The sequence below is a fragment of the Spermophilus citellus genome, assembly GCF_964194105.1.
Source record: "Spermophilus citellus genome assembly, chromosome: 4".
NCBI classification, from domain to species: Eukaryota; Metazoa; Chordata; class Mammalia; order Rodentia; family Sciuridae; genus Spermophilus; species Spermophilus citellus.
In genome coordinates, this window is record NC_138185.1 from 191,133,700 (window position 1) to 191,161,679 (window position 27,980).

Genomic DNA, 27,980 nt, shown 5'->3' on the forward strand with positions numbered 1-27,980 from the left:
ATGCATTTGCGCCTGCTCCTGTTGGCCTCCTTTCTGCCTCCCAAGGCAAGGACAGGTGAGTGACCATCCCCTCTCTCAGGGGTCCAACCCTGAACCACAGCTGGCACAGAATTCCTGTCCGTTCTGCACACCCTGATCCATCCCTCTACCCAGAGCCTTCTAAATCCCAGTTCCAGCTCCACTGCAGAACCCCAAGGGAGACACTGGGAGGGTAGCAACAGGAACATAGGGGGCAGGAGTCTGATTTGGAGAAGAGCCAGTGGATTCAGTCCCCTGCCTAGATACCATCCTGGCCATCTGGAAAGTGGGGTTTGGCTACAAGGGCACCCAGAGGGTGGAAGAGAGGAAATGTTCAATACTCCTAGAAAGGGGCAGAGTGAGTCTGACACCTGTGTCTGGGGTGAAACAGGTGCACCCCTTGCCAACTGCTTAGCAGAGAACTCTAGAGCCCAGGTGACCCCAGAAATCATGGAATCACTGTCCTCAGAATACTTCCTTTGCTCAGGTCCCAAGCCACTCCATCCCTTTCACAAACTCCGTTTCTCTTCCCAGACCTCTGGTGACTCCCCTGTTTTCTAGTAGGAGCCACTGTAGCAGACACTAACTTCTCTGCTTTCCAGAACCCCAGCAGCACTGCCCTACCAACCCTCACCCAGAGACAAACTGGAGCCATTCTTTTGTGCATCCCATGGGCTACACGTCAGGCCTAGGAAATAGGACAGAACAACATCTGGAGTAAACTTAAGTACTGTCCATTAGCAAGCAGCCACTGTCCTAGGCATCACAGCACTCAGGAGGGCCTCAGAAATTTCTGGAAGCAGAAAGCTCCCCTGGGATTTCATTGTCCCTAGAAATGTATGCTCAACTCCACCTATGTAAGGAAGAAGAATTCATAGACCAACACCTGCTTTCCTTCCCTTTTAAGAAGAGGAAGTTGAGGCCCCCATCCTCAGCCCCTGCCCAGACTCAGATCATTCAAGGTTCCCAAATGTCCCCCCTGGATCTAAAGGCATGAAACAGATGTCCACCTGATGGATTCAGTGGGTACACAAGCAGGGTGACTTTTCCTTCAGGGGAGATCATCGGGGGACATGAATTGAAACCCCACTCCCGGCCCTACATGGCCTATCTTGAGTTTGTTGCTCAGGGTGTATGGAAGAAGTGTGGTGGGTTCCTGATAAGAGAAGACTTTGTGCTGACGGCCGCTCACTGCTTAGGGAGGTGAGGAGCAGGAACAGCCCAGACCCTCCTGCAAACATTACACAGAGCCCTCTGCCTCCTTCTCAGTAGACAAATGGACACCTGGGAAATATGTGCAGGAGATGCCTTTAGGAGTGAGAAAGAAAGAGGATGGCCAAGTCCTATGGAGAGCAAGGCAGGTGACTCTGGAGGCACTACTGAGTAAGAAAGACCAGAGTGGCCAAGCCTGCCATATCAAGACCTGGGAACATGCTTTTAAATGACAATGAAAACTAAAAAAATAAAAATTGTATGTGTTTTCCTGGGCATTATTGAGTCCTGGGAACCTATGGTTCAGATACCAATGGCTTCAGAAATCTCCTCAACTGATAAGAAACAGAGGGCACTGTCACTCAACCCAAGGCCTCCTCTCCTCTCTGTTCCCCCTCAGCTACAGCTCTACCCTGTCTCTGCTGTAGCCTGCTCTTCACAGCTCCTAGATGTATTCTCTATAACTCCACATCACCCATGACCACTCCACTCTCTATGCAGGCCAATGAATGTCACCCTGGGGGCACACAACATTAAGAATCTGGAGAAGACCCAGCAGGTCATCCTGGTGAAAAGAACCATCCCCCACCCAGACTATGAAGATCATTACTTCTACAATGACATCATGTTATTGGAGGTATGTCCCTCTCCCAGCTACTTCTGACTCCCTAGTACAGGTGCTACCCTCCCACCATGACCCTGCCCTTTTACTGACTTGCACCCTGGCCATCATGGTGTCCAGGAACAGAGGCCCTTATCTGAACTGAACTCTTTCTTCTCCCCCATAGCTAGAGAAAAAAAGCCAACCTTAATCCAGCTGTGCAGCCTATCAAGCTGCCCAGGGGCAAGGACAAGGTGAAGCCTGGGAAGGTGTGTCTTGTGGCTGGCTGGGGCAGAGTGGCCCCAAATGGAAAATACCCCAACACACTGCAGGAGGTAAAGCTGAAAGTGCAGAAGCACCAGGTGTGCGAGCGCGAGGAATTATTAAAAGAGTTCTACAAGAGTAGCATCCAGATATGTGCAGGAGATCCAAAGGAAAACAAAGCTTCCTTTCAGGTGAGACTGAGTGTCTGTCTCTCTTGGCTCTGAGGAGAGGGGTGTTTGGGGAATATCTGGGGCCTGGAGACCAGGCAGCATGAGCCTCCCTCACCCAGTTGGCTGTGATTTCTCCCTGGAAAGAGAAGAAGGGTGCAGCTGGGAGTACCTAGGGCCTGCATTGAATGATGCCTGCCTGGAAAGCTGAGCTTGCAATGCTCCACACTGCCTCAGCTCACAGGCATTAGACACCTGTGCACCTATGTGTGCAGTTGCTCTCACTAAGTGGCTCCTCAGTGCTGTCACCCACCCTGGTCCCTGGGCTCATCCTCCATGCTGGTGTCTGTGCCACTCACCTGCTTCCACAACCTTGAACAATGCAACTGTGGACCCTCACACTTTCATTGGGAGATGACCCAGAACCTGGGGAGCAGGAAAGAGGCTGACTCCAGGAGGGAGGTGAAGTAATAACAATGTCCACAGTCAGAACATATCAGCTGAGGGCCCTCAGAGTCCTGCATAGTCCTCTGAATGCAGACCCTACAGGTCGTCCTTGTCTACGAGGGGGCTTGAGATGGCAGGAAGGATCCAACTAGGAGGATACAGGCTCAGTCCTCCCTCTTCTCTCTTCACAGGGGGACTCCGGAGGCCCTCTTGTGTGTAACCATGTGGCCCAAGGAATTGTCTCTTATGGAAATAAAAATGGGACACCTCCTCGTGTCTACACCAAAGTCTCCAGATTCCTACACTGGATAAAGGATACCATGAAAAGCCACCAAGTGCAGGAGACAGACTAAACCACCTCTGTAACTAACCTCCTTTCCCAGAACTGAGTCTAGAATCACCCTGGAGGAGGTGCCCACAACTGAATAAATGTCCCTTAGCCATGTGGGAAGGCTGGTTTCTTCTTTATTCACTGGCCTTCATTCACAGGGCCTGTGTGCCAGGCAGCCAATGACACAGTTCTCCTATTTGCTGCTTTTCCCTCATCTTTCCCCCTCAACACCTGCCTAAATCCCACACAAAGCTGTGACCCAGCTCCTTCCCACCCACTCCAGTATCTCCGGGGCTTGCCTTTCTGCCAGTGTTGGAGCTGGGCACCACCAGGAGAAATTTTTGATAGCTCTTGCCCTGGGTCTCATGGTGAGTTTTCTACCTCCTTCCTTGTATGAGAGGACAGAGAGGAAGGGGAGAGCACCATGGGTCCTGGAGGCCCGGTAGGCACAGCTGAGGTCACTGGTCAAGGACATGGTCCTACACCCTGGGCACAGGAAGGGCCCTCCTAAACAGAATATGTCTCTTCCCCAGGTTTATCCTTAAGAGGGACAGTCCTTGAATAGCCCCTCATTCTCACATGGAATTACATTCCTTCCCTGCCCTCCTCTGAGTTCAGGGTCCACCTTGACCTCCAACCTCATGGCTGCCCATTCTTCTCCATCCCTGCTCATATTCTATCAACTCCACTCCAGGCCACACTGATCTGGGCTGCTGCCTTACTCAAATCCCTCCACCTAGGACTCCCAGATCCCCGTGGGTTTCCATCTGGCCTCACCATTGGGAACATGCACATAAAAGAGGAAAGGTCTCAAGTCAACATCATAACTTTACAACTGAAAGAACTAATAAAAAATCAAATAACTCAGGCCAGCCAAAGGAAGAAAATTATAAAGTTTAGAAAGAAATCAGTAAAATGGAAAAAAAATCAAACTACAGGTAGTTTCTTTCAAAAGATAACAAAATTGATAAACATTTAGCTAGATCAACTCAGAACAAAATGATTCATATTACTAAAAGCAGAAATGAAAGTAGAGACATTCCACCCATGAAACAGATTATAAAAGAACAATTGAACCCAGTAAAACTGGATAATCTACATGGAATGAACAAACTCCTAGAAATTCAGAAATTATCACAATTGACTCAAGAAAAATAAGAAAACTGACCAGACATATAATCAGTAAAAACTTTGAGTCAGCAATTTAAAAATCTCCCAATAAATAAAACCTCAGAAACAGAGAGCTTCACTGGCAATTTCTACCAAACATTTACCTAAGAATATCATTAAATTCTTCTTTTAAAAAAATCAAAGAAGGGCTGGGGTTGTGGCTCAGCAGTAGAGTGTTCGCCTTGCACATGCAAGGCCCTGGGTTCAATCCTCAGCACCACATAAAAATAAATAAATAAAATAAAGGTATTGTGTCCAACTGCAAATTAAAAAATATACATTAAAAATTTGAAGAGGAGGTAGCACTTCCTGACATTCAAAGAGACCAAAACACAGATATAAAAGTCAAGTAATTATGTCCAAAGAAAAGAAAATCACACACCAATATTCTTTATGAATATACATGCACAAATCCTAACAAAATATAGTAAATCAAAACTTACTGCACAATAAAAGTATCACACATCCATGACTAAGTGAGATTTGTTCCAGGAAAGCAGGGTGTGGTTCAACATAAGGAAATAATCAAGGTGATACACTATATTGAGACAATGGAGAAGAAAGGCCAAATTATAATCATCAAAACAGACACAGAAAAACACATTAGAAAAAATTCAAAACTCCTTCATGATTTACAAGATTCAGCAAACTAGGGAAAATAGAAATTCCTTAACAGTATAAAGGATGTTAATCCAAAACCCAAAGCTATCATCATGCACATCTTCAACACAAGATGTATATATAAAACACTAGAAAAAACAGGCACAGCAGGAACTTACCTCAACATTGTAAAAGCTATCTATGCTAAACTCAAAACAAACATCATTCTAAATGGAGAAAAATTGGAAGCATTCCCTCTAAAAACTGGAACAAGACAGGGATGCCCTCTTTCACCACATCTATTACATAATCCTCTTTGATCACTTCTACATAATCCTCGAACCTCTAGCCAGAGCAATTAGACAAATGAAAGAAATTTAAGGGGAGCAGATAGGAAAAGGAGAACTCAAATTAGCACTATTTACTGATGATATGATTCTATAACTAGAAGACCCAAAAAATTTCATCAGAAAACTTATAGAACTAGTAAATTAATTCAGCAAAGTAGAAATATATAAAATCAATACCCACAAATCAAATGCATTTCCATATATCAATGATGAAGTCTCTGAAAGAGAAATTAGGAAAACTACCCCATTCACAATAGCCTCAAAAAAATAAAATACTTGGGAATCAACTTAACAAGAGGTGAAAGACATCTACAATGAATACTACAGAACACTAAAGAAATAAATTGAAGAAGACCTTAGAAGATGGAAATTTCTCCCATGTTCTTGGATAGGCAGAATTCATATTGGCAAAATGGCCATACTACCAAAAGAACTATACAGATTCAATGCAATTCCAATTAAAATACCAATGGCATGCCTTATAGAAATAGAAAGGCAATCATGAAATTCATCTGGAAAAATAAGAGACCCTAAATAGCCAAAGCAATTCTTAGCAATAAGAGTGAAGCAGGAGGCATCACAATACCAGACCTTAAGCTATACTATAAAGCTATAGTAACAAAAATGGATGGTATTGGCACTAAAATAGACATGTAGACCAATCGTACAGAATAGAAGACACAGAGACAAACCCATATAAATACAGTTATGCCATACTAGACAAAGATACCAAAAAACGTACATTGGAAAAAAGATAGCCTCTTTAACAAATAGTGCTGGGAAAACTGGAGATCCATATGCACCAAAATAAAAATTCTTATCTCTCACCATGCATATGACTCAACTGTATGTGGATCAAGGGCCTAGGAATTAGACAGAGACCCTGCATCTAACAGAAGAAAAAGCAGGCCCCAATCTTCATCTTGTTAGATTAGGCACTGACTTCCTTAACAAGACTCCTAAAGTGCAAAAATAAAATAAAGAATCAATAAACAGGATGGATTCAAACTAAAAAGTTTCTTCTCAGCAAAAGAAACAAACAATGAGGTGAAAAGAGAGCCTAGAGAGTGGAAGAATATCTTAACCACAAGCAAATCAGATAGAGCACTAATCTCCAGGATAATATAAAGAACTCAAAAAGCTTAACACATGCACACACACACACACAAAAATAACAATAACCCAATCAATAAATGAGCTAAGGAACTGAACAGACTACATACATGTACAAGTACAGAACATGTACAAGTGACCAACAAATATATGAAACAATGTTCAACATCTCTAGTAATTAGAGAAATGCAAATCAAAACTACTCTAGAATTTCATCTCACTCCAGACAGAATGGCAGTTATCAAGAATACAAGCAATGATAAGTGTTGGTGAGATGTGGGGGAAAAGGTACACTCATACATTTCTGGTAGGACTGCAACTTGGTGCAACCATTCCAGAAAGCAGTATGGAGATTCCTTAGAAAACTTGGAATGGAACCACCATTTGACCCAGCTATATCACTCCTTGGTCTATACCCAAAGGACTTAATATCGCATACTATAGTGACACAGCCACATCAAAGTTTATAGCAGGTGAATTCACAATAGCTAAACTGTGGAACCAACCTAGATGCCCACCAATAGAAGAATGGATAAAGAAACTGTAGTATATACACACTATGAATTATTAATTAGCATTAAAATGGAATAAAGTTATGGCATTTGCAGGTAAATGGATGAAGATGGAGAATATCATGCTAAGCAAAATAAGCCAATCTCAAAAAAAAATAAATAAAGGCCAAATGTTTTCTCTGATAAGTGGATGCTGATCCATAATGGGGGGGCAATGGGAAGAATGGAGAAACTTTGGACTGGGCAAAGAAGAGGATTGGGAGGAAAGGGATATGGTGCAAGAAAGATGGTGGAATGAGACAGACAGAATTACCCTAGGTACACATAGAATTGCACAAACGGTGCAACTCTACATCGTGTACAATCAGAGAAATGAAAGACTGTGTTCCATTTGTGTACAATGAATTGAAATGCATTTGGCTGTCATGTACAACTAATCAGAATATATTTTTTAAAGTTTTAAAAAAGACTGTATATAAAGAAAATATCAAAGATCCAAAACAAAAACCAGATAAAGTTTAGTAAATGAATTCAGCAATTTGAAAGATGCAAGATTAGTTGTGTTTCTATATACCAACAATGTGTATGATAGAAAATAGGAAATTAGGAAAACAATTCTATTGATGAGAACATACAGAAGAACAAAATACCTAAAACTAAATTTCACCAAGGAAATGAAAAATTATGCACTGAAAACTACAATGCATTGCTGAAATAAAGTACAGAAGGCCTAATTAAAAGGAAAGACATATCTATGTTCACAGACTGGAAGACTATACTGATAAATGGAAATACTTCCCAGATTCAATATACTATGAAAATTCCAGTGGCTTTTGTTTTCTCAAATGGAAAAGACAATGCAATGAAATTGCAAGAATCCCCAAAAAGAGCTGCAGCTGTAGCTCAGTGGCAGAACACTTGCCTAGCATATGTGAGACACTGGGGTTTGATCCTCAGGACCACATAAAAATAAACAAAGAAAATAAAGGCATTCTGTCCATCTACGAGTACAAAAAAATATTTTTTTAAAATTGCCAAAAAGCAAAAACCATACTGAAAATGAAAGAAGTTAAAGGACTTCCATTTCTCAAATTTCAAAATTTACTACAAGTTATAGTAATCAAAACATGGTGGTACTAGCATAAAGAGAGACACATGGATCAATGGAATGGAATTGAGGGTTCAGAATTATTGGTTTATAGCCAATTGATTTTTAATAAAAGTGGTCAAGGAAGTTTTCACCATTCAGTGAAATAAGAATAATACCTTCAACAAATGGAATCAGGACACATGGACAACCACAGGCAAAAGAATATGGTGGACCTCCATCTCATTCCATGCTTCATAATCAACTCAAAATAGATCAACAGCCTATGTAATAGTTAAAAACATAAAACTCTTAGAAGAAATCCTCAGGGAAATCTTCATGCCCTTCTGATTTGACAATGGATACTTGAGTCTGGCACCAAAAGAACAAACAAACCATGAAATAAATAAGTTGGACTTCACAAAAATCTTGTGTATTAAATGACAGTGTTTAGAAAATTAAAAGACAACCAGGAGAAAGGGAGAAAATGTTTAAAAATCACATATCTTAAAATAGTTTGGTATCCATGACATATGAAGAACTCTGATAACTCAACAATGAAACACCAAACAACGTAATTTTTTAAATGGGCTTAGGGCTTGAGTTAACATCTTTCCAAAGAAGTTATGCAAATAAATACTCAAAACAATGCAAAATATTCTTAGTCATGAAGGAAATGCGAATCAAAACTGAAGTATCACCCCACTTCACACCACTACAAGTATAATAACAAATCACAAAAAAAGTAAGTATTGGCAAGCACGTGGAGAAATAGGAACCCTCACACATTGTGGGTTGGAATGTAAAATGATGCAGCTACTGTGGATAATGCTTTGGTTCCTCAAAATGTTCAACATTGGATTACCATATGACCCAGAAATTCCATTCCTATATATGTATCCAAGAGAAAGAAAGAAAAACATATTGGGCAACAGAAATTTGTAAACAAGTGTTTATCTCTGAATTAACCATAACAGTCAGAATGTAGAAAAAATATGAATGCTCATCAAGAGATGAATGAATAAATTGTGGTGTAACACAATAGTCATAGGACAGAATAAATATTAATACATGCTGTGGCTTAGATGGATCTCAACACACTATTCTAAGTGAAAGAAGCCAGGCCCAACAGATACATACATGATTCCAATTCTATGAAATATCCAGAATATGCAAATCCATAGAGACTGAAAGAATAGTGGTTGCCAGGGGCAGTGTGGGGGATGGTAGTATAAAGGGGAAAGTAGAGTGACTGACAGGCTACAAAGTGTCCTGGGATGATGAAAAACTTGGAATTACAGAGAGGTTGTGTTTGCACATTTTGAAACCATGAAATGTCACTGAAATTGTACACATTTTTTCTTTTTTGTTCTAATTAGTTATACATGACAACAGAATGCACATAATACATAAATGGAGTATAACTTCTCAATCTTCTGATTTATATGATGTAAAATCTCACTGGTCATGTAGACCTATATGCACATAGGGTAATAATGTCTGGTTCATTCTACTATCCTTCCTAGTGCCATACCTGCCCCCTCCCTGCACTCCACTCTTCCTTATACAAAATAACTCTGTTTTTCCCTAGCTCCCCCTGATACACACTTATTGTGAAATATCAACTACATATCAGAGAAAACATTCTGGTTTTGGTCTTTTAGGACTGGCTTATTTCACTTAGCTTGATATTCTCCAGCTCCACCCATTTACCAGCAAATGCCATCATTTCATTCTTCTTGAAGGCTGAGTATTATTCTACTGGATATGTATACCACATTTTCTTTATCCATTCATCGGTTGAAGGACATTTAGGCTGGTTACATACTTTAGCTATTGTTAGTTGAGCTGCTATAAACACTGATGTGGCTGCATCACTGTAGTATTCTGATTTTAAGCCCTTTGGGTATAAACCAAGGAGGGGGATAGCCAGGTCAAATGGTGATTCCATTTTAAGTTTTCTGAGGAATCTCCATACCACTTTCTATAATGGTTGCACCTGTTTGCAGTCCTACCAGTAATATATGAGTGTACCTTTTTCCCCACATCCTCCCAACATTCATTGTTGCTTGTAATGCGCAGATTGAAATTGTACATTTTGAAGCAATTAATTGTATATTATATGAATTTTACCTCAATATTTATTTATTTTTCTGCAGTGGTGGGAATCAAAGCCAGGGCTTCACACATCCTAGGCAAGCACTTTACCACTCAGCTATACCTCCAGGACCAATCCCAAATAGTTTTTAAATAGGCCATACACAATGCTTAGCATAATTTCTTTTTAATTTAAAAAATGAAGATATTACATGAGTAAAAATGTGATAGATCACAGAAGACATTAAAGGTAATTATCAATGCATGGTAAGAAATCAGCTAATTTTAATTCTTTTTTTTTAATTTTATTATTTTTTATTGGTTGTTCACAACATTACAAAGCTCTTGACATATCATATTTCATACATTAGATTGAAGTGGGTTATGAACTCCCAATTTTACCCCAAATGTAGATTGCAGAATCACGTTGGTTACACATCCACAATTTTACATAATGCCCTATTAGTAATTGTTGTATTCTGCTACCTTTCCTATCCCCTACTATCCACCCTCCCCTCCCCTCCCATCTTCTCTCTGTACCACATCTACTGTAATTCATTTCTCTCCTTGTTTATTTTCCCATTCCCCTCACAACCTCTTATATGTAATTTTGTATAGCAATGAGGGTCTCCCTTCATTTCCATGCAATTTCCCTTTTCTCTCCCTTTCCCTCCCATCTCATGTCTCTGTTTAATGTTAATCTTTTCTTCCTGCTCTTCCTCCCTGCTCTGTTCATAGTTGCTCTCATTATATCAAAGAAGACATTTGGTATTTGTTTTTTAGGGATTGTCTAGCTTCACTAAGCATAATATGCTCTGGTGCCATTCATTTCTCTGCAAATTTCATGATTTTGTCATTTTTTAATGGTGCGTAATACTCCATGGTGTGTAAATGCCACATTTCTTTTTTATGCATTCATCTATTGAAGGGCATCTGGGTTGGTTCCACAGTCTAGCTATTGTGAATTGTGCTGCTATGAACATCGATGTGGCAGTATCCCTGTGGTATGCTCTTTTAAGGTCTTCAGGGAATAGTCCGAGAAGGGCAACAGCTGGGTCAAATGGTGGTTCCATTCCCAGCTTTCCCAGGAATCTCCATACTGCTTTCCAAATTGGCTGCAACAATTTGCAGTCCCACCAGCAATGTACAAGTGTACCCTTTTCGCCACATCCTCGCCAGCACTTGTTGTTGTTTGACTTCATAGTGGCTGCCAATCTTACTGGAGTGAGATGGTATCTTTGGGTAGTTTTGATTTGCATTTCTCTGACTGCTAGAGATGGTGAGCATTTTTTCATGTACTTGTTGATTGATTGTATATCCTCCTCTGAGAAGTGTCTGTTCAGGTCCTTGGCCCATTTGTTGATTGGGTTATTTGTTATCTTATTGTCTAATTTTTTTGAGTTCTTTGTATACTCTGGATATTAGGGCTCTATCTGAAGTGTGAGGAGTAAAAATTTGTTCCCAGGATGTAGGCTCCCTATTTACCTCTCTTATTGTTTCTCTTGCTGAGAAAAAAACTTGTTAGTTTAAGTAAGTCCCATTTGTTGATTCTTGTTATTAACTCTTGTGCTATGGGTGTCCTATTAAGGAATTTGGAGCCCGACCCCACAATATGTAGATCGGAGGCAACTTTTTCTTCTATCAGACGCAGAGTCTCTGATTTGATATCAAGCTCCTTGATCCATTTTGAGTTAACTTTTGTGTATGGCGAGATAAAGGGATTCAGTTTCATTTTGTTGCATATGGATTTCCAGTTTTCCCAACACCATTTGTTGAAGATGCTATCCTTCCTCCATTGCATGCTTTTATCCCCTTTATCAAATATAAGATAGTTGTAATTTTGTGGATTAGTCTCTGTGTCCTCTATTCTATACCATTGGTCCACCCACCTGTTTTGGTACCAGTACCATGCTGTTTTTGTCAATATTGCTCTGTAATATAGTTGGAAATCTGGTATCGCTATACCTCCTGATTCACACTTCCTGCTTAGAATTACTTTTGCTATTCTGGGTCTTTTATTTTTTTATATGAATTTCATGATTGCTTTATCTATTTCTACAAGAAATGCCGTTGGGATTTTGATTGGCATTGCATTAAACCTATAGAGAACTTTCGGTAATATTGCCATTTTGATAATGTTAGTTCTGCCTATCCATGAACAGGGTATATTTTTCCATCTTCTAAGATCTTCTTCTACTTCTCTCTTTAGGATTCTGTAGTTTTCATTGTATAAATATTTCACCTCTTTTGTTAGGTTGATTCCCAAGTATTTTATTTTTTTTGAGGAAATTGTGAATGGAGTGTTTTTCCTCATTTCCGTTTCAGAAGTTTTGTTGCTGATATACAGAAATGCCTTTGATTTATGCGTGTTGATTTTATATACTGCCACTTTGCTGAATTCATTTATTAGTTCTAGTAGTTTCTTTGTAGACCCTTTTGGGTCTTCTAGGTATAGAATCATGTCATCTGCAAATAGTGATAATTTAAGTTCTTCTTTTCCTATTTTTATGCCTTTAATTTCTTTCATCTGTCTAATTGCTCTGGCCAGTGTTTCGAGAACTATATTGAATAGAAGTGGTGATAGAGGGCATCCCTGTCTTGTTCCAGATTTTAGAGGGAATGCCTTTAACTTTTGTCCATTCAGAATGATGCTAGCCTGAGGCTTAGCATAGATAGCTTTTACAATGTCAAGGTAAGTTCCTGTTATCCCTAGTTTTTCTAATGTTTTGAACATAAAGGGATGCTGTACTTTGTCGAATGCTTTCTCTGTGTCTATCGAGATGATCATATGGTTCTTGTCTTTAAGTCTATTGATGTGGTGAATAACATTTATTGATTTTCATATATTGAACCATCCTTGCATCCCAGGGATGAATCCTACTTGATCATGGTACACAATTTTTTTGATGTGTTTTTGTATTCGATTCGCCAGAATTTTATTGAGGATTTTTGCATCTAGGTTCATTAGAGATACTGGTCTGTAGTTTTCTTTCTTTGAGGTGTCTTTGTCTGGTTTCGGAATCACGGTGATGTTGGCCTCATAGAATGAATTTGGAAGAGCTCCCTCTTTTTCTATTTCCTGAAATAACTTGAAAAGTATTGGTATTAATTCTTCTTTAAAGGTTTTGTAAAACTCCGCTGTATACCCATCCGGTCCTGGGCTTTTCTTGGTTGGTAGTCTTTTGATGGCTTCTTCAATTTCATCCATTGATATTGGTCTGTTCAAATTGTGTGTATCCTCCTGACTCAGTCTGGGCAAATCATATGACTTAAGAAATTTATCGATGTCTTCACTATCTTCTATTTTATTGGAATATAGGTTTTCAAAATAATTTCTAATTGTCTTCTGTATTTCTGTAGCATCTGTTGTGATATTGCCTTTTTCATCCCGTATGTTAGTAATTTGAGTTCTCTCTCTTCTTCTCTTCGTTAGCATGGCTAAAGGTCTGTCGATCTTATTTATTTTTTCGAAGAACCAACTTTTAGTTTTGTTAATTTTTTCAATAGTTTCTTTTGTTTCAATTTCTTTGATTTCTGCTCTGATTTTAATTATTTCTTGCCTTCTGCTACATTTGCTGTTGTTTTGCTCTTCCTTTTCTAGGGCTTTGAAATGAAGTGTGAGCTCATTTATTTGTTGTTTTTTTCTTTTTTTGAGGAATGACCACCAGGTGATGAATTTTCCTCTCAAAACTGCTTTCATTGTGTCCCATAGATTCCTATATGTTGTGTCTGTATTTTCATTTATCTCTAGGTATTTTTTGATTTCCTCCTTTATGTCTTCTGTAATCCATTGATCATTCAGTAACATATTGTTCATTTTCCATGTGATGTAGGATTTTTCCTTCCTTCTTTTATCATTGATTTCCAGTTTCATTCCATTATGATCAGATAAAATGCATGGTATTATCTCCACCCCTTTATATTTACTGAGGGTTGCCCTATGGCATAATATATGGTCTATTTTTGAGAAGGATCCATGTGCTGCTGAGAAAAAAGTATATCCATTTGATGATGGTTGATATATTCTATATATGTCAGTTAAGTCTAGGTTATTGACTGTGGTATTGAGTTCTATAGTTTCTTTATTCAACTTTTGTTTGGAGGATCTGTCCAATGGTGAGAGAGGTGTGTTGAAGTCACCCATAATTATTGTGTTGTGGTCTATTTGATTCTTGAACTTGAGGAGAATTTGTTTTATGAATGTCGCAGCACCATTATTTGGTGCATACAAATTGATAATTGTTATGTCTTGTTGGTGAATGGTTCCTTTTAACAGTATATAATGTCCTTCTTTATCCCTTTTGATTAACTTAGTCTTGAAGTCGTTTTTATTCGATATGAGGATGGCCACCCCTGCTTGCTTATGAGGACCTTGTGCGTGGTATATTTTTTCCCATCCTTTCACCTTCAGCCTGTGTATGTCTTTTCCAATCAGATGTGTCTCCTGGAGGCAGCATATTGTTGGATTTGTTTTTTTAATCCATGATACCAGCCTATGTCGCTTTATTGGAGAGTTTAAGCCATTAACATTCAGAGTTACTATTGATATATGGTTTGTACTTCCATCCATGTTTGATTATTTATCCTGTTTTAAAAAAATTTAGTTTGTTTTTCCATGATGATCTTTCCCCTCACATTCTGTCTTTACCGAGGCACTTCCCACTGATGGTTTTGGTTATTGTTTTTCATTTCTTCCTCGTGTAGTGTTTTGCTCAAAATGCTTTGCAATGCTGGTTTTCTGGCTGCAAATTCTTTTAACTTTTGTTTATCATGAAAGATTTTTATTTCGTTGTCATACCTGAAGCTTAATTTTGCTGGATACAGAATTCTTGGTTGGCATCCATTGTCTTTCAGTGTTTGAAATACATTGTTCCATGACCTTCTTGCTTTCAGTGTCTGTGATGAAAAATCCGTTGTTAACCTTATTGGTTTACCCCTGAATGTAATCTGTCTCCTTTCTCTTGTAGCTTTTAATATTTTCTCTTTGTTCTGTATATTGGATATCTTCATAACAATGTGTCTTGGCGTTGGTCTACTGTGATTTTGTGTGCTTGGTGTCCTGTATGCATCTTCAATTTGTATATCTGTTTCGTTTTTATTTCTGGAAAGTTTTCTGTAATTATTTCATTCAGCAGGTTACTCATTCCCTTGGTTTGAATCTCTGTACCTTCTTCTATCCCAATGACTCGTAAGTTTGGTTTTTTTTATGTTATCCCATAACTGTTGGATGTTTTTCTTGTGATTTTTTACCAGCCTTTCTGAGTTGGCTAGACTCTTTTCAAGATGATATATTTTGTCTTCATTATCTGACGTTCTGGCTTCTACTTGCTCCACTCTGTTAGTGATACTCTCAATAGAGTTTTTAATTTGGTTTATCATTTCCTTCATTTCTAGATTTGTTGTTTGATTATTTTTTATAATCTCTATCTCCTGATAAAGATGCTTAACTTCTTCTTTTATCTGTTTATGTAATTCATTCTCAATGTGTTCTTTCGCTGCTTGAATTTGCTGTCTCATATCCTCTTTAAGGTTCCATTCCATCTGTCTAAGGTGTTCCTTGAGTTCTTTATATGACCATTTTTCTGATGACTCTAGGTCCTCCTGAATATTTAGGCTGTCCTGCATTGTTTGTACTCCTTTTCTTCCTTGCTTTTTCATGCTGCTCACGTTACTTCTTGTTCTGTTTGACTGCTGAGTTACTGTGTACTCCTATAAATTTATTTGATGCTTGTGAGGAAAGGTATTAGAAGGAAAGGGAAGAAGTCACTAAAGAGAATGAGATTAAGCAGGTAGAATTCAAGGTAGGGGGATAAGATACTTGAAAAGAAATGAAAAGACAAAAGAAGAAAAAAAATAGGAAATAAAAAAAGGAAAAAATTTTTTTTAAAAAAAAATAATAAAAAAAAATTAAAATTAAAATTAGAAGAAAAAAATTTTTAAAAAATTGTAAAAAAATTTGAAAAACAACAAGAAAGAAAAAATGAAAATGAAAGAAAAACCCAAATCAAAAAAAAGAGAAAAGAAAAAAGAAAAAAAAATAATAAATGCAGTCTTAGAGTTTGATTAACTTCTCTTCCAGTAGGTGGCGCTGTGCCCACCAGGCCAAGTTTCTCCTGTCAATACGCGGGAACCAATCACTGTGCAGCAGCTCCTCCCAGACTGGGCGAGTCTCCAATCCTGAGTGCCTAGGGCCTCCTCTTGTATCTAGTCACTTCCCCACTTTTCCTCTAGCCAGGCCCCTCTCATGGGTGCCGCTTACCACAATACTGGCTACATGCCAGGTCTGCTGCTCCCGGGAGCCCTGTTTTCATGAACGACTGGGCACACTCTTCCAGTTTGCCATTCCCTCAGACCCTAAGTTTGTAGAGCTTGGGGCTGAGAATCCTCAGCGAATTTTACTTGCCCTCCGGTAGCCACGCCCCCAGTAGCTGCTGCAAGAAACCTCAGCTGTCAGCACTGCTGGGAGCAGTGTTTCCACGCCGTGGGTCCCGCGCCACCTCTGATTCCCTGGGTCTGGCTATCGCGCTCACGGGAGAGCTGGGAGGGGCCCTTAAGGCTTCCCCGATGTGTGGAGTGGGAAGGCTAGGGAATTACACACCTGTAGCCGCAGGTTTCAAAGAAGTTATCTCCTCCGCCGCAGTCTGGTGACGTCAGTTCACTGCCATGGTGGTGTCTCTTGCAAATGGCAACAGTTCGTTTCCCTTTGCCAGGTGACCAATGCAACGGGTGGGTCCTTACTGCCTCTCCCAAGCCCCGTTTCAAACCTGTGGCCACTACCTATGAATGCTCGGTTGGCATTTACCACCGTAGGATCAGAAGGGCTGACCAGTTGTTTCAGCCGGATGGATTAGTGCTGAGTCACAGCTGTTTCTGTGCGGGAAGCAGGAGAACGGGAGCTTGAATTCAGCCGATCCAGGCTCAGTGTGTGTTCTGAGAGGCCCAGACTGTTCACCCCTGATCCACGTCAGCTCAGCATTGCCTAGTGATCCTGAGCAAACAGAATTTAGATTGTTTAGGACTCCCTATGCCCGCACAGCTGAAGAGGTCAGAGACTTGATCTCTCCGCACATGCAGCCATGTTGGATCAGTCTATTGTTGGTATTATTGTTAAATGCAGAAACCACCATTACTACTTAGGTGGCAAATAGTATTATAGACATTGAACTAGATACCAGATATTTAACATAAAGTTGTACATTTTCTGCTGACATTAGTGTCATTCCTAGATTCTTGTCCCTCTAAAGGAGCAGAAAAGGGATTGGGGCACTTTAAGAGCACAGAGTAGTTATATGGCAACTGAGAAATACTCAGATCTCAACCAGCAACAGTGAATCTCCCTTCACTCACAGTCTTCTCCTCCTGATCCCTGACATTACTTCAATTCAAAGAAGTGAAGACACAAAAGCCCTAAACCAACAACAAGGAACCAAGGAGGGGCAATCTAAGAGAGTACCAAGGTCTCACCCCTTGAATTACACCCAAATTCACAATACCTCAACAAAAGAAGCCACTTGATAGCAAGGTAGATGAAAACCCCAAAAAAGATGATAAGAAATAGATTATTAAAATTTCCATTGAACTAAAAGAAGATCCAAGGAAGGAATCAGGGAGCAATTTCAGGAGATAAAAAAGAGCTTAAAAAGAAATAGAAATAGTAAAAATAAGCCAATAAGAATGCTTAGAAATGAAGGACACAATCCATCAAATTAAAAACACAGTTAAAAGCATCACTAACAGATTAGATTGCATAGAAAATATAGGTCAGTCCTTAAAGACAGAACTTCAGGAATTAAAGGCAGACCTATATGATCGAGAGCACACAAAAGGCAATAAAGAGAAAAATTATAGAAGATGAGCAGAATATACAAGAATTTTGGGGCAACATTAAAAGACCAAACTTGAGAATCACTGGGGTAGAAGAAATATGAAGATGAAAGGTAAAAGCACAAAGAACATTTCCAGGAGATAGTTCCAGAAAACTTCTCCCATATAAGAAACAAGAAGAACATCCACATATAGTACACTTGAAGGACCCCAAAGAGACCTGACAAATGAGTAGCTTGCCAAGACACATCATAGTCAAAATGTCTAAGATAGAAGTAAGGGAAGAGTATTACAACCCACAAGAGAGAAACACCACATCACATTTAGAAGCAAACCAATAATGCTCACTTCTGATTTCTCAATTCAGACTCTAAAATCAAGGAGGAGTGAAATATTCCAAGCCCTAAAAGAAAACAACAACCAGCCATGGTTAGTATATCAGGAATCCTTCATTACAATTTTGAGAGGGAAATAAAAACTTTCCACGACAGGAATAAGCTAAAACAATTCATGAGCACAAAGCTAGCACTAAAAGAATATTCAAAGACAAATTATGCATAGAGGAACTAGAAAACAATCCCCAGAGCTCCAAATTAGAGGAAGTTCAGTTGAAGAATAATCCACTAAATGAGAATCAATACAAGAAAAATATAGCAAAGAAAAAAAGCAAAATGCAGGAAATCATAAACAAATCCATATGAATGCTGCATGTTAAGTGTCTCAACTCCCCTTTAAAAGACACAGATTAGCAGAATGGATAAACAACAAGATCAAACAATAGTCTTTTTAAAAGAGACTCATCTTAGAGTAAGACATCCAGAGGCAGAAAGTAAAAGCATGGCAAAATAGACTTCATTCCCATGATCCAAAAAAGCAGGCTTGTGTAGCTATTCTCATATCTGACCAAGCTGATTTCAGCAAAAAGTAATCAGAAGAGACAAAAAGGGTCACTACATTCTAGTAAAGATAACAATCCAACAGGAAAATATAACAATAGTTAACATTTAAGCCCCAAATGTCAATACACACAATTACATGGAAAAAACATTCTACGAGAGTAAGTCCCACATAGATCCCAACACAATAATACTGGATGATTTTAATGCACTCTTATCACCAATAGACAGTTCATCAAAGCACAAAATCAAGAAAGATATCTGTGAGCTAAACAACACTATAAATCAAATGGACCTAATTACATCTACAGAATATTCCAGTAAAAACAAATGAATTTACCTTTTTCTTAGTTGTGCATGAAACCTGTTCCAAAATAGACCATTTTCTGATACACAAAGCAAATCTTAGCAAGTACAAAAAAGTTGATAAAATTGCATGTATCCTATCAGATCATAAAATCATAATGGATTGAGCCTAGAAATTAACAGCAAGAAAAATCATGGAAACTCCATAAACACATGGAGATTGAATAATACTCTCTTATTTGGTGAATGAAGCAAAGCAGAAATGAGAATAAATCTCAAAAAATTCTTATAGATGAACAAGAATAAAGACACAACATATCAAAATCTCTGAGAGTGTATGAAAGCAGTTCTAAGAGGATAATTTATAATATAGAGGCCTATGTTAAAATATTAGAGAAATCCCTAGTAAATGTTTATGTTCCACCTCAAAGGCCTTAAAAATAAATGAGCAAACAACCTCCAAACCAGTAGAAGAGAAGAAATAATTAAGATTAGAACTTAAATCAATGAAATTGAGAATAAGAAAATAATACACAGGATGAATGCAATGACAAGTTCGTTCTTGCAAAGCTAAATAAAATTGACAAATCCTTAGCCAAACTAACCAAAAGAAAGATGGAGAAGAAGAAAATCAACAAGATCAGAGATGAAAAAAGGAGATATTACTCTAGATCCTTCTGAAATCCTAAGCATTAACAAAATGTAGTTCGAAAATTTATCCTTCAATGACCTAGAAAATCTGGAAGACACTGACAAATTTCTAGACACCTATGATCTGCCCAAATTGAAACAAGAATGTATAGAAAACCTAAACATACCAATATTCAGTAATGAACTTGTAATTGAAAGCTTTCTGAAAAATAAAAATCCCAGACCCAATGAAAACAGCAAATAAAAGCTTTAAGAAAAAGAAAATTTCAGGACCTGATGGATTCTCACCTGAGTTTTTCCAAATATCTACAGGAGAATTAACACCATTTGTTTTTTAAAAAATATTCCATGACTGAAAAAGGGGGACACTCCCAAATATATTTTATGAAGTCAGTGTCATCCAGATACCAAAACCAGACAAAGATGCATCCAGGAAAGAAAACTATAAAGCAAAATCCCTGATGAATGTAGATGCAAAAATCCCTCATAAAATATTAGCAAACCACATTCAAAAACACATGAAAAATTACACCATGCTGAAATGGATTTCTTTTCAGGGTGAAAGTTTGGTTCAACATATGAAAATCAATAAATGTAATTCACCACTTAATCAGAATTAAGACAAGAGCGACATGATCATCTGAATAGATGCCAAAAAGGCCTTTGATAAAATTCAACACCCATTCATGTTAAAAATGATGAAAAACTTAGGAATAGAAGGACATTACTTCAACATCATATAGGCCAAATAAAAATAAATGAAAACTGTACAACATCTGTAACAATCAGGGAAATCAAATGAAAACTATGCTAAAATTTTGTCTGCATTTTGGATTTGGAAACAAGCCGAAAGCCAACACCATCCTGATATTCAATGGAGAAAAATTAAAAGCATTTCCTCTGAAATTAGGAACTAGGCAAATTTATCCACTCTCACCACCCCTATTCAGTATGACACTTGAAACATTAACCATGGTGATCAGACATGAAAAGGAAATCAAAGGAATAAAATTAGGAAAGGAAGAAGTTGAAGTACTTCTGTTTGCCTACAACATGTTTCTGTATCAATAAGACTCAAAAAATACCATAAGAAGACTTCTAGAGCATAGAAATCAGGTTAACAATGTAGCAGGATACAAGATCAATACCCATAAATCATTAGCTTTCCTATACTCCAACAGTGATTCAGTTGAGGAAGAAATCATGAAAACAATCCACTTCATAGTAACTTCAAAAAATTAATCTAACTAAGGAGGGAAAAGAGGTTGGCAATACAAATTATAGAACACCAAAGCAAAGAATTGAAGATGACCTTAAAAGATGAAAAAACATGCCATCTTCAATATGCAGAATCAATATTATCAAAATGGCCAAAATACCCGGAGCAATATACAGATGCATTTCAATCCTCCTCAAAATATCAATGACATTCTTCACAGAACTAGAAAAATATCAATTCAATTGGAAAAATCAGAGACCCAGAATAGCCAAAGCAATACTAGGCAAGAAATGTGAAGCATGAGACATCACAATACCTGAACTGTAATTACATCCAAAACTGTAGTAACTAAAACAGCGTGGTATTGACATCAAAATAGACATGAAGACCAATGGAACAGAATAGAAGACCTGGAGAGATATTCACATATCCATAGCTGTCTGATATTTGACAAAGGCACCAAAAATGCCTCTTGAAAAAGACAGCATGTTAAAACAAATGGTGCTGGGCCAACTGGATAGGTATCTGTAGAAAAATGAAATAAGACTTTTCTCTCACACCATGCACAAAACCCACATTGAAATGGATCAAAGACTAGGAATTAGACTAGAAACTGTACAACTGCTGGAAGAAAACATAGGTTCAATACTCCAGCAGGTAGTTTCTGACACCAACTTCCTTAATGAGACCCCCAGTAAATAAGGAAAAAAAACAATTTTCAAGAAGTGGGATGCCATCCAACTGAAAATCTTCTGCACAGCCAAGGAAATGAGTGTGAAGAGAGAGGCTAAAAAACAGGAGAAATTCCTGTAATGCTAATCTTACATTAGGGGATTAATATTCAGAATATAAAAAGAACTTAAAGTCTTAACACAAAAACCCCCACTCCCACAAAGCATCCAATCAATAAATGGACAAAACAACAAAATGGAAGTTTCTCAAAAGAAGAAACACAATGGGCAAAACATATATGAAAAATGTTTACCATTTGTAGAATTAGGGAAATCAAATCAAAACTGTCCTATGATTTCAACTGACTCTAGTCAGGTTGGCAATGATCAAGAATATGAACAACAATAAATGCTGGCAAGGTTGTGGGCAGAAAGGAACACTTGTACATTGCTGGTTGTACTACAGACCAGTAGGAGCACTCTGGAAAGCAGTATGGTGACTCCTCAGGGAACTAGGGATAGAACCACCATGTCATCCAGCTATCCTACTCGTTGGTATTCCCCCAGATATAAGAATCGACATACTACAACCACATCAATGGTTATAGCAGGATGATGAACAGTAGCCAAATTATGGGATCAATCTAGATACCCATCAGTAGATGAATGGAACAAAAAACTGTGGTATATATATTCAGTGGAGTTGACTCAGCCATAAAAAGAATAAAGTTATAGCCAGTAATGAATGGAAATGGAGAATATCATGCTAAGTGAAATAAGCCAACTCTGAAATCCAAACGTTGAAATTTTAGTGTTTTACACTGAAACAAGAATAACATTAAGGAAAGTGAATGGAGGAATAGATATTACAAAGAATCAAGCAAATATAATTAATTATACCAATTAACAATTTGGTTAATTTTACTAATTAAATATAATTAATTATTAGATGAGCAAAAGGGAATCAAGTAGAGTAGTTGAAGGAGAATGGGAGAGAAGAGTTTAGCTGGGTGGTAAGAGAGGGGATTGAAAAGACTGGCATTATGAGCTGAATTGATTTTCATGTATGTGTGAGTTTGTCAGGATGAACCCAGTTACAATGTTTCACTGTAAACCTTCAATAAAAAAAATTAAAAATGATTTAAAAAGCTTCCACTTTCCAAGCATAACTAAGCCTGCCTCTCTTGGTTCAATTGTGGGTGTGGCTAGGCCTCAGTAATAACTAGGGTTACTTTTCACATTGGCCCATGCTTAAAGTCAGACCCCAGATTTCAGAAAAATGTGAACTATGATTCGTGTCTGAGTTTGTGTACATGTCACAAAGTTAAATCAGGACAGACTTGCTCACACTGTGATCCTTCTTCCCATCTTCCTCCTAACTCCTGGGAGGGAAAGTCTTAAGCACTGACAGACTATAAAGTCTCTATTTCCTCTAGACCCCATAATCAGCAGTTCTTGGATCTGATGTGATAATGTGCTCTACCATGTGACGTGTCAAATAAGTTTTATTATCTTGAAAAGAAGATGCTTGTGATTCTTGTAAATATTAAACTGAGATGCAGGCCAGGAAAGCCACAGATTCCACGATGACTGGTGCTTTGCAGAATGTTCTTCTGTCCTGTTACAGAGGCAGGCTGTCTCACATAGATGGACATTATACTCCAGGATCCCAATCAGTGAGTTCTGTCCCAGAGGCCAGACTGTCAGTGGTGCCCAAAAGGAAGAGCCTGCAAGGGATCAGGCTGCTGAGTGTGACCCGTCTTTGTTGAGCTCTGAGGTCAGGAGCAGGACTCCTCTGCATGAGGAGGACTGACATGGCCTTGACCCAGGTGAAAGCTCTGGACTAGAGTTCTGAGGACATACCCTGCCCCCTGGTCCTTTATGAATGGGTCAGAAGGTGAGCTAGTGCTCAAGATCCATCAAGGATGATAAACTTGGTGAACACAGATAGAAAGGGTGCTTGGATCCTCACAGGATTCCAGGGAACCTGGACATGGGTGGTGGAGAGAAGCTGGCTCAGACTAAGATGGAAGGTCATTTGGAGTTTTGGGAGGATGGGTTCTCAGGAGACCAGACACTGCACTGGGCTCTTGCCCCATGACAGGGTATGACAGAACTCATGTTGCATCTGGGGATACTGAAAATAATTCCTGAAAATCTTCATGCTTCCCAGATGCCAGTTGTGCTAACTTGGAGAGGGACCCCTGCGTGAACCACACCTTTCCAAAAGGCTCCTACCATTACCACTCGGGTGGTAATTAAGTAATTTCCTTTCCAAATCTGGGTTCTTTTGTGTTTTCATATTGGCCCTGAAGGTGGGTAGGGTAGGGATATAGGTACAGAATGAGGTAAGATGGCACTGAAGGAATGAGTTTTGTCTAGAGAGGGTCCTTTTTTCCTGGGTAGCTTAAACTCAACATCCTGCAGGGAGCTGGTATTGAACAGTTATTTGGAGCCAGTATCAACACAGCAAGGTTTTATATTCTAGAGGTGGAAGGTGGAGTGTGCCTGAGGGGAAGAATGTAAGGAAACATAAATGTGAGCAGTTCCTGCTGGACATACAGTCAGCACCTTACAGAATGTTATGCTGGTGAAGAAAGGAGGAATCCATCACTTCTGTTGCAGAGATGAAAGTTTATTAAGCAACCGGCAGTCTCCTCTCAACTCCTCCACCCAGTGCACTTTGGGCCTATGTTGAAGAGAAGATGAAGATCAGTTCTGAAGGCCTCTCAGTCTTGCCCCTGGAGTTTGAAGGATTTCATTGTTTTTCTAATCCAGCGCAGAAAGCTTGAGATTCTGGTGTAGACACTTGGAGGTGTCCCCTCATCTTCCCCAAAGGACACAATGCCCTGGGCCACATTTTCACACACAAGGGGACTTCCTGAGTCTCCCTGTGGGCAGAGAAAAGAAGCTCTTAGCTGACCAGGTTCAGATCCCACACTGCCCACTCCCCAGGTGTGTGTGGGCACTATTAGAGGGCTGTGTGTGTGAAATCAGGACTGGGGCAGTCCTCATTCAGTCTGGGGGGCTCCAGCCTGACCCCGACTATTCCCTCCAGTTGACTGATGCCTCTCCTTTTCCAGTAAGTCTCTGTTCATGAAGTGACCAAAGGGAAATCAGTCTCCAGGACCAGAGACTGAATTGGTGATAGGTTGAGTACATAGGGGCATAAGTAGTTCCCTTTGCCCTGATTCTCCTCAAACTCTGCTGTGCCCAAGGCAGGGAATAGCCAATGCAGGTGAACTTACCTGAAGACAATTCTTCTTCTCTTTTGGGTTCCCCACACAAATCTGGGTGGTGGAGTCATATATACTTTTGAAATGAGAGAGACATTCCTCGTCATTTTGGATTTCCAGCTGTACCTCATGCAGTTTTGTTGTGGATATGTTTTGGCCAATGAGTCCCCAACCGGCCAGAGTGCACACCATCCCTGGTGCAACCTGGGAATTTCTTGAGGGTAACTTGAGGAGGCTCACCTCAGCAGTCAGCTTGGCCTTATTTTTCAACTAAAGGAAGATAAAGGGAATTCTGATCAACCAACAGCTCACGAAAATCGACGCAGACACGGAGTTGCTTTTATCATGGCACGGGGACAAGTGAAGTGGTCAATTTGACAAGGAGGAATGGAAACAAGGCCATGAGGTTTTAACCCTCTAGGAATAACCTGTGTAAGACCCAATGGAATGGCATGCCTCACCTGAAGTAACATGATGTCATTGACTGGCTTTGTTTTAAAATTTGGATGGGGGATGGCTCTTCTTATAGGGATGACCTGCTGGGTCGTCTCTTGCTCATCGATGTCATGGGCCCCCAGGATGACAGTGATGGTTCTGTTCCTAGAGCAGACAGTGAGTTAGAGTCACAGGGGATACAAGTCGGTATCCCTGAAGGAAAATGGTTGGCCCAGGGCAGGGCAGGTTGGCGTTGGGAGACGCTACATGGGAAGAGGACTCGGGGCTGAGCATGTCTTCCCTTTGCTTCCTGGCCGCCAGGGTGGGTGCAGGTCCTAGAGTATTCCAGTGTGCTCAGTCATGTATAGAACATGTACAGTCATGCACAGAGACTGTCTCCAGGTGAGAAATTAAGAAATTAAGAAATTTCACATATTTGCACTCTGGGATCTGGGGCAAAACCCACCTCCTTCCCATTCAGCCTTGATCCACGTTCGCCTTTTGTATAAGAAGCCAATGCACTGACTGCTCCTCTCTCTCCATAGCTTCCCTGCCCTCCATGGAGCTCTTGTCTTCAGGCCCAAAGGAGAAGATTCCCTGTGATGTTTTCTCTAGAAGGGTGAACTCACCTTCCCAAGCAGTGGGCTGCTGTCAGGACAAAGTCCTCACGAACAAGGAAACCCCCACATCCTTTTGTTTTATTTGGAGTCTGGATATGAAGAAATGCCATGTAGGGATGAGAATGAGGCACAGCTTCCTGGCCCCCGATGATTTTCCCTGAAAGAAAAGTTCTGTCCTGCCCTTGGTGCTCATGGAGCCAAAGGCTGAGGAAGAGGAGACTGGGGTAAACTACAGGGAGGGAAGGATTGAGTGTGGTGTTGTTACCACTTAGGGGTGCTGGGTTCATTATCCTTGTTCAGCAAAGAATTGACAAACAGGATGCAGAGAGAGCAAGCAAGAAGCAGGTTTATTGCAAGAGGGATAGACAGACTGTTCTGAAGAGAAAGTTCCACAACATTTGGAATCTGGTGGGAGAGTTTGATCTTCTTTTATGGTCCAAGGAATTTTCTCCTTTCCTTATCATCTCCCCTGTCCACCCTCTCCTCACTATTATTGATTGGTGTCTGTGAATACTTCTCTTTTAGTTATTCTATTGGATTCTCCACTTAGGAGAACAAACAAAAAAATTTCTGTCTGATTGGGTCCCTGGCTTGTGTCCTCCAGCACTTTCATCAAACAGGAAGTTGACCTCATCCAGAGACCCTCCATGCTCCTTTGTTCTTGCCCTGCTCCTGGTCTCCTCAATTGCCATGTAGCCTTGGCTGGCTCAAGCCCTTATACATGTCCCTAGGGGAAAGGTCTAAGTAGCCAGCAGCAGCAAACATGTGCCCTGAGTGTTTGCCAGGCAGCATTTCTGGATTGAAGAGAGACCCAGAAGACTCAGATACTCCCTCTGACCAAGAGCAGGGCGGTCCTTGCTCTGTAATTCCCGCTTCAGATGTCAATGTTGACTAACAGGATTTGAGTTTGGAACAAGTAGCAAAGTCCCTACAGATCCTGGTCAGTCCTTTCTCTGAAGTGTCCCAGAATCTTCTTTCCCCTCTTGTTTCCCCCTTAGTTCCCACTGAGCTCCTACTGGGTTCTGCACATAAAATCAGGATGCTGAGTCGTGTTTGATGTTTGTCTGCTGGAGCCAGACACCAAGTAGGTGCCCAGTAAAGGTCTTGGCTGTGTGAGGGAATGGCTCCTGAGAATCCTGTGGCTGAGGTTGGAGGGGCAGTGCTGGTGAGATTGTGAGCACCAGGGAAGATGGGGTCTGACAAAGCCATTGCACCCATCTGTAACTGAAAATGACCTGAGAGAACATGGCGCTGAACCAAGGCACATGTTACTGTTAAGGGGACGAGAATGCCCATGACTCTGAGATCAAATGGATCTTGGCTTCATTCCTGGGCAGTGTGAGAATGACAAGTTTGGAGAAGCAGGGGGATATTGAAGGTAGATATTAAGATATTAATTTAAAAACATAGTGGGCTTTACCTTGATTACAGAAGCCAGCCCCTTTCTCTCAGCTGCCTTTTCTTGGGGAATTGGTTATTTATTTTTTCATATGTCTTTGTGAAAGGGCCTGCTTTCCAGATGTAAAGGTTACAGCTGGGAAAGAGGAAGATGGCCACTGACTCTCATGGAGACCAGCCTTCTGCCCTGCTCCTCCCTTGTGCTCCCATCCCCATGAGGCCCGCCAGTCTTTGGGTGAGGTTTACCTGGCTAAGCAGAAAGTTGCTGGAGGTGCACCTGAGCCAGGATGGTGGGGTGCAGCGTCTGAGCAGGGCTGAGCTTGGGGCTGGGCTTCAGTTCTTAGGGATAGTCACTCACCTGCCTCTGTCCTTGGGCACAGAAGAAAGACCAACAGGAGCAGGAGTGGCTTCATCTTCCCAGGAAGGCCTCTCTGGTCAAAGAGTTGGTGCGTCCTCCTGGTCTTTAAACTCCCAGTGTTCTCCTCTGGTGTGGGGGGCTTTTTCCTCTGAGATGATCTCACCCTTGCCTCACTGTCTGATCAAGGTCTGATGGTTGAGTTAGACTTTAGCCATGGGTTAGCTCCCACCACTCTTGATTCAGTGCTGACCACAGAAGCAGAAAACAGGAACCTATGGTCACAAGATGGGGTGCTATAGGTGCTAAACCTTGGCCAAAGTGAGTCTTGTGGTGTCAGAAATATGCTCATTTCCTTGGTTCTCTTTGAATGATGATCATGGAAAGATGATCATTTGGT

The 27,980-nt window shown here is 40.1% G+C and overlaps 2 protein-coding genes across 2 annotated transcripts; one reads left to right on the plus strand and one right to left on the minus strand.

The window, feature by feature from the left end:
- On the plus strand, window positions 1-3,062 carry LOC308648277 (granzyme B-like; the record flags this gene model as incomplete). The annotated part of the gene is made up of 5 exons (XM_081292919.1): window positions 1-55; window positions 1,074-1,221; window positions 1,732-1,867; window positions 2,023-2,286; window positions 2,901-3,062. 5 exons carry the CDS (start codon window positions 1-3, stop codon window positions 3,060-3,062), a joined length of 765 nt encoding a protein of 254 aa, XP_081149045.1.
- A 21,203-nt stretch (window positions 3,063-24,265) lies between these two features.
- On the minus strand, window positions 24,266-27,638 carry LOC308648278 (mast cell protease 3-like; the record flags this gene model as incomplete). The annotated part of the gene is made up of 5 exons (XM_081292920.1): window positions 24,266-24,427; window positions 24,785-25,042; window positions 25,234-25,372; window positions 25,837-25,984; window positions 27,584-27,638. The coding sequence occupies 5 exons, from the start codon at window positions 27,636-27,638 to the stop codon at window positions 24,266-24,268; spliced, it is 762 nt and encodes a 253-aa protein (XP_081149046.1).
- Window positions 27,639-27,980: the final 342 nt, after the last annotated feature.